This window comes from Sinohyriopsis cumingii, chromosome 6 (assembly GCF_028554795.1).
Source record: "Sinohyriopsis cumingii isolate HCF-2022 chromosome 6, ASM2855479v2, whole genome shotgun sequence".
Taxonomy (NCBI): Eukaryota; Metazoa; Mollusca; class Bivalvia; order Unionida; family Unionidae; genus Sinohyriopsis; species Sinohyriopsis cumingii.
In genome coordinates, this window is record NC_142966.1 from 109,830,508 (window position 1) to 109,851,581 (window position 21,074).

The 21,074-nt window shown below is 39.1% G+C and overlaps 1 protein-coding gene across 1 annotated transcript in view; it reads right to left on the reverse strand.

Annotated features, from left to right (window-relative positions):
• Window positions 1-21,074, reverse strand: part of LOC149797703 (adhesion G protein-coupled receptor L3-like) — a 101,709-nt gene that overhangs the window by 26,482 nt on the left and 54,153 nt on the right. The window contains exons 6-13 of the mRNA XM_089962626.1: window positions 15,042-15,171; window positions 13,173-13,520; window positions 12,370-12,486; window positions 10,204-10,307; window positions 9,425-9,637; window positions 9,090-9,158; window positions 8,461-8,614; window positions 7,913-8,041 (exon numbers count right to left, since the gene is read on the reverse strand). Of these exons, the coding sequence (XP_089818752.1) occupies window positions 7,913-8,041; window positions 8,461-8,614; window positions 9,090-9,158; window positions 9,425-9,637; window positions 10,204-10,307; window positions 12,370-12,486; window positions 13,173-13,520; window positions 15,042-15,171 (1,264 nt within the window). The remainder of the gene's footprint in view (window positions 1-7,912; window positions 8,042-8,460; window positions 8,615-9,089; window positions 9,159-9,424; window positions 9,638-10,203; window positions 10,308-12,369; window positions 12,487-13,172; window positions 13,521-15,041; window positions 15,172-21,074) is intronic.

A 21,074-nucleotide genomic window follows, 5' to 3' on the forward strand; every position in this document is an offset into this window, starting at 1 on the left:
TTGACTTTGTTAAGGAATAAGGGGAAGTTATTTACTTCCTTGTACACAGAAAACCGTCTGCTCGTTGTGTTACCTGTAAACAATTTACCTCTCTTGGTAACAGACAGTTAACAAATTCTAAATTGAATTTAAATTGAAAAATACGTGAACGCGGAAGTGTTATAAATAATAATTGTATACCGCGCGCTGGATAAATTTACCTACAATGATATCTCAAGGAATATTGCACAAAGGGAGGGAACTAATTGCATGAGATATACTTAACGGAGTTATCTCCGTTTGACAATCCAGGGATTTTAGTGATAAAAAAAATAATTTTCTGCTTATTTTTTGACAACGCGGATTTATATATTTTTTCTGCGACTTTTCGTACCGAGGATATACAAATATCAAAATACTTGTCAGCTGAGTTCATAGATGGGAATATTATTTCTTCACTGGTACTTATGTTGAAAGATTTAACTGCTCTGGGAATTTTTACAAATTTACCAGTGCCACCTCGTGCAGAATTCTCGCTCTGCGTGATGGCTTGTAGATTGGATAAATTATTATTAAGTCTTTGTCCATCAATGTGATCAATTACAAGACCGTCTTTGATCTCTCCATGGAAACACTCGAACACAAACCTGTGATTATAGTGCGCTTTACCCCCAGCAACCTTAAATTTAAGATAACCAGAATTATTAACAACACCAACTGGCTTTTCAACCTACTATTTCTGACTATTCCCTCGCGAGATGCTTCGTAATTTTTAATGGTTGGGTGTGGGACAAATTCTTGGCTCATTTATATAATAATATATTTGTCTAATTTATAATTTGCATGAAAACGTATTTAAATAATCGCTTTCGGATATATCGTTATTTTTTTATTGTAATATCGTTTGAGCTCACGGTATCGTTTTCCTCCGCATTTTGCACATAACTGTATTTTACTCCTGACCCCAATACCACATCGCAGGCATGGTTTTGGTCCTAAACTTCCACGTCGTACGCTTTGGGAATGTGTCCCGCAGAATTCACCTCTGCAGGACTTATTACAGCGAGTTGATGATTTTGTACCAAGCCACTTGCATTTATTCATATATATATAATATTTTCTTATTTAAATATTTGTCTTAAATATAATATGAAGGAGTTTACGAGGTTATCTACCATTGGCACTGGAAGATTCGATCTTGACAGATTAACCCCTGACTCGCGACGACAATCCCTGACTGATCTGTTTGATATTATCAGGAATGCCAAAAAGAATTCCGCGACGACGGCGCATCACACGTATGGTCGTCATTTAAAATTATACCCAACATTGACAGAGTCAACTTTGACTCTGTCGTCGATGCTACAATGAATGATGCACGAGCGAAAACAATTATAAATTATCTCTTTGATCAAGGCAGTCGGAAATATTTTTTCAGAATAAAATTTATTGTGCAGGCGGATTCCGATACTTGGATTATCCGTGACAATCTCGACCCTGTCCTTGCTAGCAGAAAGACCATTTTGTTAAGTAAAGACTCCAAACCAGGAATGCTGACCGGGATTGATAAACCATATTACGCTCGAGCATATCCTGTGACCGCGGTTATTTATGGAATCTATCCGATAAAAAACCAAAAATTGATAAACTCACCCGGATGAGGACGACTTCGTCAATGACTTCGTCATCGGGGCTGAATTGTGTAGCCGAGCGAGTAATGGAACATTTTAAAAATGCGATGCGCGGAAACGGTTTGACTGCGTTAAGACAGTCCAAGATAGCAGCGTGGGCTGAGCGGGTCAAACACACAGGAGCATCAATAAACGATGTCGCCAAGCTAGAAAGCGCATTAAGATTTCCTATAACTGTAACAACGATAAAAAAGGAAGTATTATACAAATCGAAATATAATCGATACGGGGCTCCAATAAATATCATTGATCATAACGCTCACTCTTGGACTAACGCAGTTACGATATTTCCGCGGGATCGTGTTGTGAAATATTATCGCGGTAACATATTCGATGCTATCAAGCAGATAAGCAAAACCGACCCTGTGTCGATGTGGTTGTTTAAAAGTTCCGAAGATGGCGAGTATGATCAATTTGTAAAACCCAACGGCGAATTATATCGGACGAAGTCGTTGCAACAACAAATGAAAAAACTCGCAGAGAAATATGTGAAAATCGAAGATTTTGAAAACACCGAGCAGTTATTGGTTAATTGTTTTACAGTTCCGAGTGTTGTCGCCCACGCTGCAAGAGAAAGAAATTCGTGGAGACCAACCCGAAGTGAGTTTCTTTCGGATATACAATTGAGTTGTGTCGAGTATGGACACGGTGGTTTGTGGAATACCCAGTATGACTACCGGGATATGATTTCCGTGGATATGACTGCGTGCTACCCGGGAATCTTTCTCGGGATGGGCGAGTGTAACGAATATTTTAAGCGATTTGGACATCCCACGAACTCGATGACGCGAGTTGCTATAAACGGTCCTTTACCCGACTTTGACCTGACAGGATTTGCTCGTGTGACTTCGTTTGAGTTCGCGGAAAAACTTCATCCGTGCTGTTATGTTTGGTTTGGCAGACACTTCTCAGAGAAACGCTGGGCATCAATAGTGTTATTGCGATATATGCTTGACAGCCGAATACTGGTATCGTTGACTGTCAGTGAAGCAATCATATCATATCGACCGCAGACTTCAGTTTGGTTACCAACACCGGAGCGTATCAGGGTAGATGATGTTATTAGCGAGTATGCACGAGAGATTCCAAATACTCCCATGGATGTCATTGTCGGTGAAGCTCCTAAAGTTCTCAAGATCAAACTCAGCAAAAGTGAAAAAACAGCAAAGGATCTCGGACGAAAAATAATCGGTAAATTTACTCAAGGTGGCGCATATGATCATAAACTACATCACTCGTGGCTGATTATCGATGATGCTGAATTGGATTTTATAATTCCTGACGCCGTTGCGAGAAATACATTTTGTAATCGGGAGGATGTTTACTTGTCCAACGGGGAAAAGTTGGGAACAATTGTAAGTTATATCGACGGAGAATCACCTCAATACACACATTTAAGATCTTCGATGCTGGCTTATGTTTCTATAAATTTGCTATCAATGATAAATCGATTTCCTGACACCGCAGTTAGAGTTGCAACAGATTCATTTTATATCAATAAAAAATATTCAGAATCACTGGCTCGTTTTACAAAGAAAGTCGAAGACTTTTGCGACGAATCATGGAGTTCGTGGAGAATAAAAGCGGAGATGTTACATGGATATTGTTAATCCGCTGATGTTACGATTAAGGATGATTATTGCAAATCAGAATTATCAGAAATGTCTTCCGCCATCTGTGCATGATCCAATCACTAGGCACAAAACCGTTTATTTGAACGGACCGGGCGGGTCTGGTAAGACAACTCGAGCGATTGAATTATTTGGAAAATCGTCAGATATGATTGTGCTAACACCTACACACAGACTCGCCAGGGAGATGAAACAACGAGGAGTTAATTCTTGTACTTGTCACAGCTTTTTCAAATACAGCAGATCGAATGGGAACAAAATATATTCCCGGGAAAATAATTTGGGATGAGATATGTACGGTACCGTTGGAAACGTTAAAAACGTTTCTTGATTGGCTGCTAACAGCGAATACTGCAGTGATAATGTGCGGCTATCACGGTCAGCCACCTCCGTTTGTCGGCGTATCTCCACATGATTGGTTAAAAGATTTTGTTGATTATTACGAAGAAGTGTCTAATGATTATAGAGCACTTGATGCAACGTGGAAGGAATTTAAAACATTAATCAGATTACAACCGAATAAAATTCAATGTGAAATCATGCGTGGGGTGATTCCTGAAACTTCAATGAGCGACTTTTGGAAAAAATGGAAACCAGACGATTTGATAGTGGCAAGTAGAAAGATAGTCAGAGACACACTTCAACAGCAGCTATTTCAATTACAACAAGAAAAGTTTCCAATGCTGCCAACGCCGTTATGTTATAGACCAGCTGATACGCGGTTACAGAATATAGATGTTGATATTCCTGGAAACTTGACAGGGAAACAGAATTTAGTATTGAATGATATTGTGCTAGTTGATATTAATGCTGTCAAAGACGTACTAAAAATTAATAAATCCCCTTGGACGCTAGGATACGCAATGACAATTCATTCACCACAAGGACTGACTATCTCTGATACAACTGTCTGGATCGTTGATGATCGAATCGAATGGTCAAACTTAGTTTACTTAGCTGTGTCCAGAGTTAGAAGAATATCTCAACTGCGAAGAATTGTCTTGGAAGAGTCAAACCCTGATAGCGATGAAAACAACAGCGACATAATAAAAAGAAAACTAGAAAGGTTACAAACAGAGTGACAAAAAAAATAATCGCGATTTTGACCTCGACACTGACTTCGTCATTGCGCTGAAACAACAGCAGAATAATCATTGTGCGAGCTGTAATTGTATAATGCTATGGCAGTATTCGAATAAAAATCCAAGACAATTCAACGCAGATAGAAAAGATAACAGTCGCGGTCATACACGTGATAATGTGATGTTGACCTGTCTTGAGTGTAATCGACGTCGAGGTGCTGGCACCCTTGGCGCTAGTTAAGTGATCGGGGTGGTAATTGTGTATCCTCGGGAATTACTTGTAATTGTTCACGTGTGAATCCACTTTGAGGAGCAGTCGAATCCAGCCTGTAGATTGCTGGTCGACCAGTGGATCTTGTTATGTTAGATATCTTATGTGTAGTAACACTCCAGATAGGATCAGTTGCTCTTCGTTTACCACCTTCAAGTTCACCTGGTTCATATAAATATCTCACAGTGACATCACCTAATATTGGCTGAGCTGAAGAATCACGTTGTACGGGTATATACTTTTTTGTGATCGCAATGGCAGGTTTCATGTTGGTTGTTCGAGTAATTTCATTATTTAGCGCAGCTATCACACTTAGTAATCTTACAACCCATTCACGAGATCGCGTATCCTGAATAAATTCCTTCGCGTATTGATATCCAAATAACCGCTCAGCAAGTGTTCGATTAAATCGTTCAACAATTGCCTGATCACGATGAATTTCAGTATGCCCTCGTCTGATGGTAACGTTATGTTGCTTCATCAGCGATGATACTGCACCTTGAAATTCTTTGCCATGATCAACTTGTAGCAGCTGTGGCCATCGCAGACCACCTTGTGGTCCAGGTCCTCGTTGATAAATTCGCTCAAACGCAGAAGCAACCTCAGATGCTGTTTTAGTCGCTAACGGTTCCGCATCTTTGTATCGACTTGCAACATCAACTACAGTTAACGCGGATTTATATGTGTTTGAACGTCTTCGGATTCTAATAGTATCATGTGGCAGAAATAATATATCGGCTTGGTGAACTTCATTTGGTACACTAACATTAAAATGTGCAAAGTGAATTTGTTTAGGACGCGGTAGATAAATTTGCCATATTGCCTGTCGGGATAACCAATTTTTAGCAGTAACTCGCGTAACTTTTGCTGCTTCAGCGAGTTTACTAATTGCTGCGCTACCTCTCCAATATCCCTTTGGGGAATAATAAATCGACTCCATTATAATTAATTACCAGCACCTAGCGCTAATTTACCTTTCATCGCGGATTTTATTAACCAGCTAGCTAACTTTTCTTTGAAAGATTTATCAGTGATGGCATTTAGCGCGTGAATTAATTTCACTTCCGCGAGATAGCGCTGTTGCAAATCCTTACTTCGGTAAGCTACATCATGCGCATGACACGCCTTATCAATAGCATTTATCGGATACTCACCTGGTTTTGGTTGATCTAAGGCATCAAGTTTGATATCAAGTCGGGTTCCAGGACCACAGTAATTATATCCTGGAAGATGTTTTTCTCCTGGGTATTTCCCCCATGGAGTTCCGGGTAATTTTCCTAACTTAGCTGCGATATCACCGCCTGGCTTTTTTTTCGGAATAAATTTAAACTTTTTTGTACCGCATCGTCCACACTTGCCTGTAAGCGCTTGTCGATTATTTTTTGTTGTGGTGGTTGTTATGTTTGCAGTTGGGGTACGTGTTCTACATTTCATACAATATAAATCCATATTATTTTATAATATATCTAATGGAAATCACTGACTTTTCTGCTACAAAACGACGAGAGCCAATCAAACATAACTCAGTGCTACCAAACTCAATTCGAATGATTATTATAGGTCCATCTGGGTCGGGTAAGACGCAGTTGTTACTTAATTTAATAATGAAGTGGATGAAGTGGGATAAGTTGGATTTGATAGCTCCATCTATGGACGATCAGCGATGCTACAGCGTGCTAAAAGATTTGAACGAGGTGATGATGTTATTGAATTTATTACTGACATCGATGAGTCGCCGGGTATCGATGATATTGATGGAAGTGTAAATAATTTAGTCGTGTACGATGATGTGAATGTTAGACAAACAGACATACCCTGCCAGGATATTCTCACGCGGCAGACATAAAAACGTGGATGTGATTTATGTGACTCAACGATATACTCAAATCCCGAAAGTGATCAGGGACAACTGTAACATTTTTGCGCTGTTTAACGGCGTTGATACTCATACACTGAGAAATATACATCAGACTTGGTGCAGCGGCGACATGGATATAAATAAATTTAGACATTTCTTTAGTCGTGCTCAGGCAAAACCACATGGATTTGTAACGATAAATTTACATGATCCTCGAACACGATATCGAGTTGGGTTAGATACAATTTTTAACTAGACAGGTGACTACAGGCAAACCCTGCCAGGGACTTTCACAGAGCAGCAGAGAGGGCTAAACATCCCCGAGTGTTTTCGCAAGATAGACCCTTGTATAACAGAAATAGTTGTATAGGTAGATATTTTCACGATATAACCCTTCAAGTCAGCAGAGAAAGCCCATTTTGTCATGTTTTCTGAATAGAGGGTTTATTTTGTGAAAATAATATCTCTATCTAAAATGTCCTCGATAGAAGGTTCTGTTAAGCGAAATAGCTTGTGGGATTCACCCTCTCTGCTGCTTTATCTGTGTGTAGAAAAACAACACATCTAAAACTCCTGAACCGGTATACAATTAAAATTTCTGAGCCAACTGAAACTGCTGTAACAAAAGTCCAGCGTTGCCTCGCCTATGAAGTGCGTCAGATTACAACTTTGATCAAACAGATGTGCATTTTTATCTGGATTTGGGGTTTGATTACATTTACTTCAAAACGACTGGAAAACCGTCCTAAATTAATATGTTCCAGAAGTTGACGCGGAACGAAGAAAAGGGTTCAGCGTTTGTCGCAGAACAAAACAAATTACAATATTCTAAACAAAGTTATTAAAAACTAATCGAGTTCCTTACATATCACCAATGGATGAGTAATGAAAGACAATCTCGGCATGTGAACAAGGGCGATGACGAATTACTGGAAATTAGTATTTATTCATTCCATTGAGATTTTTATATTTTTCTAACTAGGAAGTACACTCTCATACAGTGTGCGTCATTTTTCTTAGCGGCTGTTAGTATGTCACACTCAGCCCTGGTAAAACATGGTTATATTACCATGCCAGAATGGTGCCTGCTAGCGTGCCCAGATTTTGCCATCCTGCCTTCATTTCTTGCGACATTGTTTCCTTGTCTTGCTACTGTACCTTACACCAACCAATCTAATACCAACATTTCCATGTCGGAATTTAGTATTTCTGTGACGAACTCTCCAGGACCAATTTGCTCCTAAAACGTTTTTAAAACTAGAAGTATAATCTTTGGGATAATTAACTACAAAGCCACCCCTTATTTCCATCTATACATTTAACCAAAGTGTCACCAATTGTTTCCGTATATAGAGCTGATCTCTTTGTGCTAATATGTCTTCAATGCAATTTTTTCATACCATTAGTGTTTTCCGCAGCCAGTCTGTAGACTTCAGATGGTATGCTAATTTTGCTTGATGAGGGACCCGTTCCTTCGAAACTGCTTTCATGCACTGCATTCTTTTTAGGTAACATGGTTACTGCAAACTCTGAAAATGATCACGATGAATTCTTACCGCTACAACTGTATATGCCTCTGCTCTTGTTTTCATGGATTGTTTAAACAGTCGAACGTGTCAATTAAGGCATACGGACTCAAAAATGCTTTCGCTCATTAACTGTTTGAGTGTAGTTTCTACATTTTGAAAATAGACAATATAATCGATTACTGATTTATTTCGGATGTTTTATTTACGAAAAACCTTTCTAATATTAAAAATGTTCATGGGAAAAGAATTATTAATGATTTGTACAATTTCCGGTTCTATTCGATACACGTGTTAATTAAAATTATTAATTTTAATTATTCACATTATCATTAGATTAGCTAAATATCACAAAATTAATGAAAGGTAGCCTAAAAAACGTATGACCTATAAACAAATGATCATAAAATGCTCAGACTTACCAACGTTCTTTGAGCTCACTGACACAGTTATGGTTTCATTGCTATTGGCTTCCCGGCGACGCCTTTGCAAAGAATCTGTGACGCGCAATGCTATATTCATAGACAATATTTCCGTCGATTCAAGAAGCTCCGTAATCTTCCGTTCCAGAAATCCCTGCGCCGGATAAAAATTAACCAATATTATTAATTCCTGTCATACACGAACACTTCAACAAAGCTGAAGTTGCCTCACTTTCACCAACTTATTTATGATCTTTTGTCGCAAACTTTTTTCGACACTTCCCAATGCTCACAATCCTGCTGGAAAGAAATTTATCGTAATCCACAAACCGCTGTGCATTTCAAACTCAATTTTCGCATGACAGTCTACATATTTTGTATGCATTCTTAAGGAACAATGTGTTGTGCGACATATGGCACACGGTAACGTATGCGAGCACAAAAACAGAATGGGATGGGCATGTTTGCTGAGTCCCCACTGTATATTCAAAGAGACAAAGAAGAAATATGCTATTTGTATATCAAATTCAAGGTCACAATAATGTAACATTTTTGACTTGACCTCTTTTCTATATAAATCACGATAATAGCTTTGAAACAAAGTAATGATAATACAAATAAAGGCTTACCGACTTTGTAAAACTCCAAATGCGCGCTGTATTTGTATCAATGAGACTGCCAACAGTGTCACCATAGCCCTGAAGAAAGAATATATATATATATGTTTTATTAAACAGTCTCGGTGATATTAGGGCGCATTCTGATTCTCAAATAATTGCTACACATTTTTAACAAGAACATTGTCATTTCCGAAATATCATATTATTTAATTAATTAATTACAGCGATCGTATGATCGAGACAACAAAATTACATTTTTCCTCCATAATTTTATGATTACAACAATTTTTTGGTTTCTGTGCTGTTAACGATTTATCCTTCTTACGCTGTGTCCAGCAACAAACCTGGGCAACTTCGCCAATATCCTCCATGCTGCCTTCCGTCTTGTGAATGACATCAGCAATGGTCCTGACCGTGTCAGCGGCGGAAGACAAGTCCCCTGGCAATAGCTGAACGTCGACGTCGTTATCGTTTGATATGAGCTCGGCTATCAGACCATTGGTGATGTTCAGAATTGATGTTTTCGAAAAGGATTTTTGACTACGGAGCGCTTCGGCCTGAGGTTGCAGAAAAACCGTAACAAAAACCATTAAAACCATTTAATGTTAAGGCCAAACTATTTGCATAAAAATAGTTTCAGTTATTTGTAATACATCGAGTAGTAATTATAACAAAAGCATTCAGCTAAATTCTGCCTCGAAGGCATCTTTGCCTGCCAGGATCCTGCATTGATGGCAATTTGTAACAAAAGTTATAAATTGTGACAAGTATTATGATTTTATAAAAAAAAAACAATTGGCACTAATATGATGACTTTTCTATTATACACATACTCTCATTCCTGTTTACTGCTTTTCCTATTCTCCACACAGGAACCAAACGACAACAAATAAATTTGATAAAATCTTATAAGTGTAGAAATAAAGAGAAAGAATCCATAACAATATTTTCACTCAAGGTCAAAATATTGACAATTATGTGCGTGGAAATTAAAGAAAAAAATATTGAACAGAAAAATAAACAAAAGAGATAGAGAGAGAGAGAGAGAGAGAGAGAGAGAGAGAGGGTGTATGTGTGTTATGGGAAGAAAGTCTTGACCATGATGCAACTTTTGTATACTTGCCGCCTGTGATAGCTCCGTAAATGTCTTACTGACACAATCGGAAAGATCCATTTGATCCCAAAATACAACTATTTCCCTTAGAAGACAGAAGCGTGTTGCATTTCCTGGATTAAAACAAAGAATTATATTTGGCGATAGACTTCTGTAATTATGAAGAACTATGTTATTCCACAATATAACACCATTAATGAGAGCCATAACGTTTAATGACGTAAACATTAATACAAAATTAGTACGCATTATGTGGCAATCAAAGCTATGGCGTAAAGCTATGGTGCAAAATAAACAAAATATTAGATAGAGTAAATTACGTTTTAACTGGTTCTCATAAAGATAATTAAAAGTAAACGACATTCAAAGAAGTGTGTGTGTGTGTGTGTGTGTGTGTGTGTGTGTGTTGGATTTTTAACGTAGACCCTGTATATCTAAGGTATTGTGAAAAGAACCTCTGATTCCCTTTATTTTGGATTATGAGTGATTTGTGTAATTCGGGTTATAGAGTATTAGAGATTGGCCTTACTACAGATGTTCACGTATCAAAAACTGCAAGCTTCGTTTGTTTATTTTTACTTACTTGTCTTAAAATAAGCTGGTATTGTCTGATCTGGCAAAATTCATTCTCAGTTTTTTAACATCTAAATATAGTGTAATTTAGACTAATTCTGGCACATTTTTTACCACAATGGATCAGCCAGTTTGTGAGCTGTGTGCCTAGATCCTGTACAATTTCCATCAGCATAATATCCAAAGAAAGTTAAGCCACAGTACATAGAGGTATGCCAACATTCTCTCCATTGTGTGTGTTACAAATGCAGTTCACTTCACCTAACCCCTGTCACACTTTAGGGAGTTAATAATATTTGTAGAGCGCCCCCTATTCAGACTGTCTATAAATGAGTTGGTGGGTGAGGAGACACAAACTGTCTGCATATTAGTGGGTGGAGATGGAAAGACATATTGTCTGCACTTAAGTGGGTGGGGATGGAAACGCAGATTGCTTATACACGAGTGGATGTGGATGGAGAAGCGGACCGTCTATACATGAGTGGGTGGGTGTGGAGACACATTGTCTAGTCATGAGTGAGTGGAGATGGAGACAGATTGTCAACACATGAGTCAGAGGAGATGGTGACACATATTGTCAATACATGACTGGGTGAAGATGGATACACATATTGTCTACACTTGACTGAGTGGATATGGAGACACATCGTGTCTATATACGACTGAGTGGATATGGAGACACATCTTGTCTATATATGACTGAGTGGATATGGAGACACATCTTGTATATATATGACTGAGTGGATATGGAGACACATCGTGTCTATATACGACTGAGTGGATATGGAGACACATCTTGTCTGTATATGACTGAGTGGATATGGAGACACATCTTGTATATATATGACTGAGTGGATATGGAGACATGTTGTCTATATATGACTGAGTGGATATGGAGACACTTCTTGTCTGTATATGACTGAGTGGATATGGAGACACATCTTGTCTATATATGACTGAGTGGATATGGAGACACATCTTGTATAAATATGACTGAGTGGATATTGAGACATATCTTGTCTATATATGACTGAGTGGATATGGAGACACATCTTGTATAAATATGACTGAGTGGATATGGAGACATATCTTGTCTATATATGACTGAGTGGAGATGAATACACATATTGTCTACACATGAGTGAGTGGAGATCTGTGTCTATACATGAGTGAGTGGAGATCTGTGTCTACACATGAGTCAGCGGAGATGGAGACACATCTTGTCTATGCATGACTGAGTGGAGATGAAGACACATTGTTTATACATACGTGAGTGGAGATGGAGACAGAACTTGTCTAAATATGAGTGGGTTTAGATGGAGACACATTGTGTACACGTGACTGGGTGGGATGGAGACACATATTAATAATGCATGAGTGTGTGGAGATGGATACATAGATTATCTACACATCAGTGTGTTCAGATGGAGACACAGATTGTCTACACACGAGTGGATTACCAAGATTAATTGTTTACACCTGGGTGAGTGCGATGAAGAAACAGACTGTATATTAATTAGTGGGTTGATGGAGACATAAATGTATTTTCTATTCTGAACATAAAGCATGCAAAGGAAAACGTTGCTGATTCACTTAACTTACCTTTGGCACCAAAGGGACATGGTTGGACGTCTTCGTCATTAATTCGTGTTTCTTTCCAATGCATGTCCAATCCATTGTAATTAACAAAACCCTCTCCACAAAAATATAGGTCAACCACTGAAAATATATTTTAAAATAAATATTCTGTACAGTTTTGGGCAACGGACTAAAGAAATATACTCTGGCTCGATTCTGTTCCTTTGCTTTCTGTTAATAATATGGGTGGATTTTTTTCCTATTTCTTCAGTGCATTGTTATCCGATAATTTCCGAACAGCTAGGCTGACCAACATTACTTTAATAAATCAAAGAAGGAAAAAAATGTCAGCATGATCTATAAACATAAATAAAATTTGGCTAAACAGTTACTAAATGTAATGAAGAGCTACAAATAATCATACAACAAAACAATTGCAAGAAGAAGAAAAAGAAACGAAAAAATGTCAGATGGGTTATTCCAAAAAGAAATCCAAATCAAATTTAAAACCAGAAACAATAATAAGAAAATAATAAAAGAAGTCAAAGGTAACGTTCTTAACCTTATGTAGAAAAATGGTATGATGTAATCAATAATCTTTATACGCTCATGCTTACTTAACCCCCAGTTTGAGATTCTACTTTTCATTTACATATTTGTATTTACAGCATTGTTCGATAATTTTCCTTTGTGACGTGACGAAATATTATGCCACGATATCGCATAAAATGGCATCAGATATTTAAGTCATGGCATTATAACTCTAACAATTTTGACTATAAAGTCTAACATTCTTTTAGGAATATTTGTTTCGTTTCCCTCAATACCTTTTGAGCAGGTATTCCCCGTATAGCCAGGCGGACATTCACAACTGTAATGCGATCCGTTGCTATGACATTGACCCCGTTGACAGGGACTTGATGCACAAGCATCGATATCTTCACAATGATCTCCACGGTAGCCTCCCACACACTGACAAAAGACATGTGAATTATTTTCAGATTTACAACTGCCGTCATTTTTGCACGGATAGGAATTGCACGGGTTCGTCTCCGTCTCGCAGTTCGTTCCGGAAAAGTATCCTGTGCAGTTACACACGTAAGAGTGCCCGTCTGGTACGCAGGTTCCATTGTGTTGGCATATGTTCTGGGTTATAATGCAGGGGTGTTTTTCTTCTAAAATGGGTGAAGACAAATAAAATATATTGCATGCATTACTTTATAGTATTGCTAATTACATCTAAGGTGAACATTTCATCCAAAGTTAAGAAAGGTGATAGAATAATAAATTTAATTCATTTTCGAGAGTTTGTGCCTAAATTCACGCCATACTAATCTTTTATTTCTTCATTTTATTGAAAGAGAGCATTGTGTTTTTAAATTGAATTAAAAACATAGAACAGTCTCAAATAGAATTAGTTTACATGTATCGCGTATTTACAGATTAACTATTCGTCATTTTGGAAGGAGTTTAATTATTTTATGGAACAGGACTTAAATAGGGCTAATGTTTTAAACAGTAAACTAATGCTCAGTTTGCAGTCACCTCTGAAAATGAAAAGTATGGGGGGGGGATTGATCACTTTATGCACTATATTTAATTTTGGATTCATCAAGGCCTAAAAAAAAGTGTTGCTATATTTGAACGACACCATCAAAAGTAATGTATCTTAATCAACCATATAAAGATATTGTATTACAGAAATAATGACATTAATAAATTAGTTCATGCATTACCCAATTTTCGTGGAATAAAACCCCAATCGACGATAAAACCAGTGTTACTGGCATTGTGTCAATATGGTCACATGCAAGTGGCCCCACTACTGAGCGAAGTAAAAACTACACCTACGCGAGTCTGGCTTGAGACTGATGTCTCCCCTGTTTTCAAGGACCACAATACAACAGTCATGAAGGGTTCTTATAATGTGCGAATACCACATATACAATTTTCCTCTAATCAGCTTTCACAATTCTGGAGACCCGAATTTATACTTTAATAGTTTTCACATTTGTACGAGTTATCAGTACGTTTTCTAGGCCACACATCGGTATTTCAAGCCATATGTCACACAACATGGTCTAAACAGCTAACAGACATAATTATTCCTATCTCAAAATTATTAAACACTTACACATGAAAATATCTCAAGAAACTCCTATAGTAAGAAATTAGGGATGGTCTATTTTATGAAACTAATCCATGCTACCATAAAGCTTTGTGAATATGGTATATTATGACGTCTGCTCCTAGCAATTGATTTTGAGAAATCTTGCCAACACATTATGACGTCTGCTCCTAGCAATTGGATTTGAGAAATCTTACCAACATCGACTGTCAATAATAAAACAAATTAATAACTAAAATCTAACAAAGATATAATCGGAGACGTAAATACAAGTAGCAAATAATCTAGGTCTGTTACAAAATACACAATCCCTTGACCCACACGACAACAAGCAAGCATGTTGGGTAATAACCATTTACGGCTATGCTGTCTGCAAAAATGTTCACTCTACAAAATTTAGTCAAGAACTTGAGACCTAATGTCCAAGCTGGAGACATATTGTACCGTTTTGTCTTGTAATTATTGTTGAATGTGTTTCTTATGCTGGCAAGCCTCTCTTTCTCTCTCTCTCTCTCGCACACACACACACACACACACACACACACACACACACACACACTGTTTTTACCCAGTGACGTGAAGAAAACTGGCACCCTGGTAGACTGTGTTTCCATGGGCTGCCACACCAGAGTGATATTGACTCTAGGATAAAACCATTCACTGTAACTTTCCAGAGGCACGCAATTCGCTGTACATACCTGAAATGCTAAATATTTTATAATACCACATTTCCAGTTTTTAACTTTAATGGATCACAACAACTTCGTGTCAGTTGTAATGTTTCCACTAAACTTGATTATTCATCAGTAGTTAGTAAAAGAACAATTATTTTTTTTCATTTTTTTATTTTTGCTTTCTAAATCCCGTGCAGGAAACTAAAACATTGAAAATCAATATTATTATGCATCATAACTTGTGTATGTGTGTGTGTGTGTGTGTGTGTGTGTGTGTGTGTGTGTGTGTGTGTATGTGTGTGAGAGAGAGAGAGATACAAACAGACAGAGACACAGACAGAGACAGAGATTTTGATTCATAACGTAGCTTTTATCAATGTTTCAAATATTATCGCTATGATGTCGCCAGTGTGGCAGTTTATAGTGATGTCTAGCACTGGAGCATGATGTCCTACTCAGTCACATTATCCTGACACCAGGTCGACCAATCCTAACACTAACCTCTTAATGCTGAGTGCCAAGCGAGGCAGCTGCTAGTACCATTTTTATAAGTCTTTGGTATGACTTGGCCAGGATTCGAACCCGCATCACAATTAAAAATCAAAATTAAACATTACCAGACTAATCCAACTGAAGTAATACAGTGTTGTCTGTTGTTTTTTTTTTAAATTCTCATAGGAAATATAACACTTATGATATGATAAAGGAAACTAGTCGCATGATTTTCCTTTATGCGTTTGTATTGGTGCTGAATAAGTAGTACTTGTAAATATAAACAAATTAGGTAAAGATAAAATAAAAATGCTTATAATTTCCGCTCTTGTTATATGTTCTTTCCATCCCAAAATGGCCTCGGACAGATTAAATAAATAATACGATTTCTTAGTAGTGAATGGGGCCACCCTAGGGACAATGGGAATTACCATTAAAAACACCCCTGGGCCACTCTAGGGACAATGGAAATTTAACATTAACCACCCTGGACCACTCTAGGGACAAGGGAAATTTAACATGGGCAAAAAACCCTGGGCCACTCTAGGGACAATGGGAATTGAAAATGGGGAATAGAGTTTGGGTCTGTCTAGGGACAAGGGGAATTGAACATGGAAATAGAGTTTGGGCTTGTCTAGGGACAAGGGGAATTGAACATGTTAGAAAAAAAAAACTACTTTAGGGACAAGGGGAATTGAACATGGGATTTTTTTTTTAAAAATTTTTAAAAAAAGGGTAGGCAATGGAAAGTCAGTCTCTTTTCGAGAAATAGGAGTGGCCCTGAAAAGGGCCTTTGGTTTTATGTTAATATTAACATAGACGGCATCTGTCACATCTTCTTCTTCTTCTTAAACTCCTTCTAACTGCAGGTCCATACACAAGTACCCTCTTGAGGCATCCTTGTCTTTCTATGTGGACTCTTCTCATCCATAGACTAGTATCTGTCCTATCGACAACAGTCCACTTGGACCGGACATACATGGGTATGTCCGTCCTGAACATCATTGTTGACACAAGGGTGGAAGATTGAACGTCGGTCCACATCTTGAGGCTCCGAGAACAGGTGAGTGATTGCGGGATGTTCGTCTGAGTCTCCTTCTTCATTACCGCAAGTGGAGAATTTTAGACAGAGACAGAAAGAAGAATTGGAGAAATTTATAAAACGACAAAAGGAAGCGGAACAAGCTTTTCTCCTACAGCAACAGCAACAACAAGAGGAAAGAAAAAAACAACAAGAAGAAGAAGTAGCAGCAAAGAAACAAGAAAATCAAACGGTCACGGTACTGTTGGACATTTTAGCGGAGTTAAGAAGTCTGAAACAAATGTATCAGACTTCTTTATCACGACCGAAGAGAATACGACCTTCCCGAGCTAAACACGCCAACCCTGTGACTAAGCCTACCGTACCACCCTTAGTGATTTCAACCCAATCATCATCATCAGAAGTAAAAGACAGTTAAAGTTGATTGCTTAAACTCACCCCTACACCAAAAAAAACCCAAAGGCCCTTTTCAGGGCCACCCACTTCTCTCGAAAAGAGATAGCCTTTCAATTTGCCAATAACTCAAAAATCAACAAAAAAAAACCCATTTTACCCCTATAGTACATGTCTGTGTATGAGTGCGTGAGTGTAGCTTCTTATTTAAAATCAAAACTCAAAGACACTTACCTTATATAATTAATGTATTCTTTTCTCCATAGTTACAATCCAATTCACAACAGAGCACTTTAAAAAGTTCATACACTTCTTCTGTTTCTTTTTTTATACTCTCTCTGTTTTTTTAAATTTCTTCACCGTCACAGTCTTTTCCTCCTCTTCCTCCTCACTTTCTTCCCTTCCTCTTTTCTTCTCCTGTTTCTTTTTCTTCACCTGGCTGCTTTCTTCCTCTGAAGAAACCCTTTCTTCTTCTGAAGAATCCCTCTTTTCTTCTGACTCCTCTTGTTTCTTTTTTGGGCAATCTGGAGACCAATGTCCTTTTTCTTTACAATAATAACAGGTATCTTGACTTTTGTCTTTTCTAGCCCCTTTTTTTTTTCTTTTTTGACGGTCTGGACACTCTGAAGACCAATGCCCTTTCTTTTGAGAGATATAGCATGAAGGAGAGTAGTCCGTCGGCTGGTCTGAAGAGAATTTTCTAATGACCCCTCGCAAAGCTCTGATGAAACGATCGATTTGGCTAGTCTCTTCCATCGTTGTGCTCGGTTTGAGAGTGAAATGAATAGTGAAAGGACAAGACACACACTCTTTTATATACGCTGGTTTGCCATGACTATAAATTAGTCTATGGTGTTTAAACTTGAGTCATTTGACGTTTTGCACTCAAGATGAAACTATCCAATTCATTCGAGAAGAAAGAAGAAGAAAGTAAGAGGCAGAAACGTGATCTATCGCCTCGTACCAGAGCTGAAGTCTTGGCACAAATTCATGCCAGTGATTTTGAAGAGGACATGAGTGAACCAGAATCTGAACCCTCTAAACAAAGTTCACCACCCTTAGTCAACTCTGAAAAGTACTATTCCATTCGAGAGACGGAAAAGCGCTCCTCTAGAAAATTTAGAACCACGGCTTACACATACACAGTGAAGTTTAAAGATTTTAAGTCCGACGAACCATTGGAGAAAGCAGAAGGGTTTATCACCGAGATGTGGGATTCTTTGCTCACCGCACTCAAGCGACAATGTCAACCCAAAGAAGACGATCGCTTGACACTATCCATAGATCACGACAGCTTGAAATCCCCTGTTTGGATCGAGTTTAGCAGACCCGCAGAACTAACCCCTTCCAAAGTCATGGACAAGATTCAACACGTACAACAATCTAATGATCAGTTTGACGTCACTGATGGTAAAGCCACACTGAAAATGGCCCACGTCTCTCCTCCTCAAGGGACTGGACGCAAAAAGGTCTTATTGGTGGACGACCTTCGCAACACAAAACAAGTCTCGTCCGAATTAACAACCCTCAAGACCAGATGTGTTTAGCCCGAGCCATCGTGGTGGGACGAACCTATGCCAACAAGAACGACACGGTAGAATGGAAAAGAGCCTGGGAGAATATTCGAAAATCGGACCGAGCCAAACAACGAAACGACGCAGAACTCCTGTTACAACAAGCTGGACTGTCCAAAGACACACCCTGTGGCATTCCTGAGATGCAAACATTGCAATATGCCCTAGCTCCACGATACACCTTGAAAGTGCACCCTCAAGAAATGCGCGGCCTCTGTTGTATAGAGGGAAAGACTTTAAGGACGGAAAATACATTCATGTCTATTATCACGATGACCATTTCCATACCATTACCAGTATCACTGGATTCCTGGGATACAGATATTACTGTGAGAAATGTGACCATGGCCATAACAATCGAGAACAACACAAACATTGTGGATGGAAATGCTCAGGATGTTTGGCCTGAGCGAAGGACAAGAAAGAGTACATTGTCCTGCTTGTCTGCGCACGTTTGTCAGCCCTGCCTGTTACCAACAACATCTGAAGACGCAAGGTTCACAGCAGAAATGTGCTTGTCAACTCCTGAGATTGTGCCCTACGTGTGGACAAGGCCTACCTACCAACAGTACCAGGACACACGTATGTTCTGGAAAAAAAAATGTCACATTTGTCATCACATCGTGGACTTGGAACACCAGTGCTACGTGCAAAAATACCAACCCCCACCAGAGAAAGAGGACGGACACAAGAAGAAAGGCAATTTCATCTTTTTCGATTTCGAATGCATGCAAGAGACTGGCATTCACGTTCCTAATTTCTGCGTGGCTCATCAAGCGTGCGAGAAGTGCATTCAAGAACCTATCTTCAGTCATTGCCCTCACTGCAGCAAGATTCCTGGAGGACGTGAAAATATATTTCGAGGACCGAACACGTTAGCCGATTTTGCCCAATGGGTCTTAGACCCCATCGACAAGACGTGGAGCCAAGAGGACATCGAACGTTACGGAGATTGTCATCGTCATGCCACAGTGATGGCTCACAATTTCTCCGGATACGATGGACAGTTTCTTTTGAGGTATTATACGGAACAAGGCATCAAACGTCCTAAAGTCACTTTGAACGGAGCCAAAATCATTTTCATGCAAGTGGGACAAGTGCAGTTTAAAGATTCGATGAGCTATTTGGCCATGCCTTTGAGTCGAATGATTAAAACGTTTGGAATGACAGAAATGGCTAAAGGGTACTTTCCACACTTTTTCAATACGGAAGCCAATCAACACGCCGTTCTGCCCCATTTACCTGAGGCTCACTATTACGATCCCGACAACATGCGTACCGAACAACGAGAAGCTTTCTACGCTTGGTACCAGGCTCACGCCTCCGACCCTTTCTACTTTCAGGAAGAAATGCCAAAGTATTGTCGTTCCGACGTGGACATTTTACGGCGATGCTGTGGAAAATTTCGAGAACTGTTCATGGAACACGGAGGGGTCGATCCTTTGAAAGAAGCTTGCACCATTGCCAAAGCGTGTTCCTTAGTGTACCGCCAACGATTCATGCCTGAAAACACCGTAGCTGTCATCAGTCCTCAAACGACCAACTATGTCAAACGTCAATACTCGGTCAAAGCCCTACGTTGGTTACATTACTTGTGCGACAAGGAAGACAAGTGGATTCAGCATGCCCGAAACGGAGGGGGTGAAAAGACCATCGGAACGTATTCGGTCGATGGTTGGGACTTAGAAAATCCCAAGATCGTGTACGAGTTTAACGGTTGCTTATTTCACGGATGTCCCATATGTTATCCTGACCGTGGCACTAAAAATCAGTTTTTACAACGAACTATGGAAGACCTGTACCAGGCCACTTGTCAGCGACGCCTAAAGTTGGAACAGGAAGGATACCAAGTGGTGGAAATGTGGGAACACGAGTACGATCACCGTACGAAAACCGATCCCGAATTTAAACGCCTCGTGGAAAGTTACCAGTTCATGGACCCGCTGAACCCGAGGGATAGTTTGTACGGAGGAAGGACCAATGCCACCTGTTTGCTGTACCAAGCCGACGAAGAGAAAGGAGAAGAAATCAAATACTTGGACGTGTGTTCGCTGTATCCTTACGTGTGCAAATATTGTCACTTTCCTGCAGGGCACCCACAATTGTTCACGGAACACATCGACCTGAAAAACATTCGACAATACGAAGGCTTGATCAAGTGTAAAGTTTTGCCTCCAACGAACCTATACCATCCCGTCTTATCTCACCATTGCCAAGAAAACTGATGTTTCCTTTGTGCCGCACTTGTGCCGAAACGTGCAACCAAAACCAACCTTGTCAGCACACCCAGGAAGAACGGGCCTTGACGGGAACCTGGGTCAGCGTAGAATTGTTCAAAGCTCTGGACATGGGATACCAACTGTTAGAAGTGTACGAAATTTGCCACTTTCCCAAGACACAACAATACCACAAGGGTGACCCCAGTC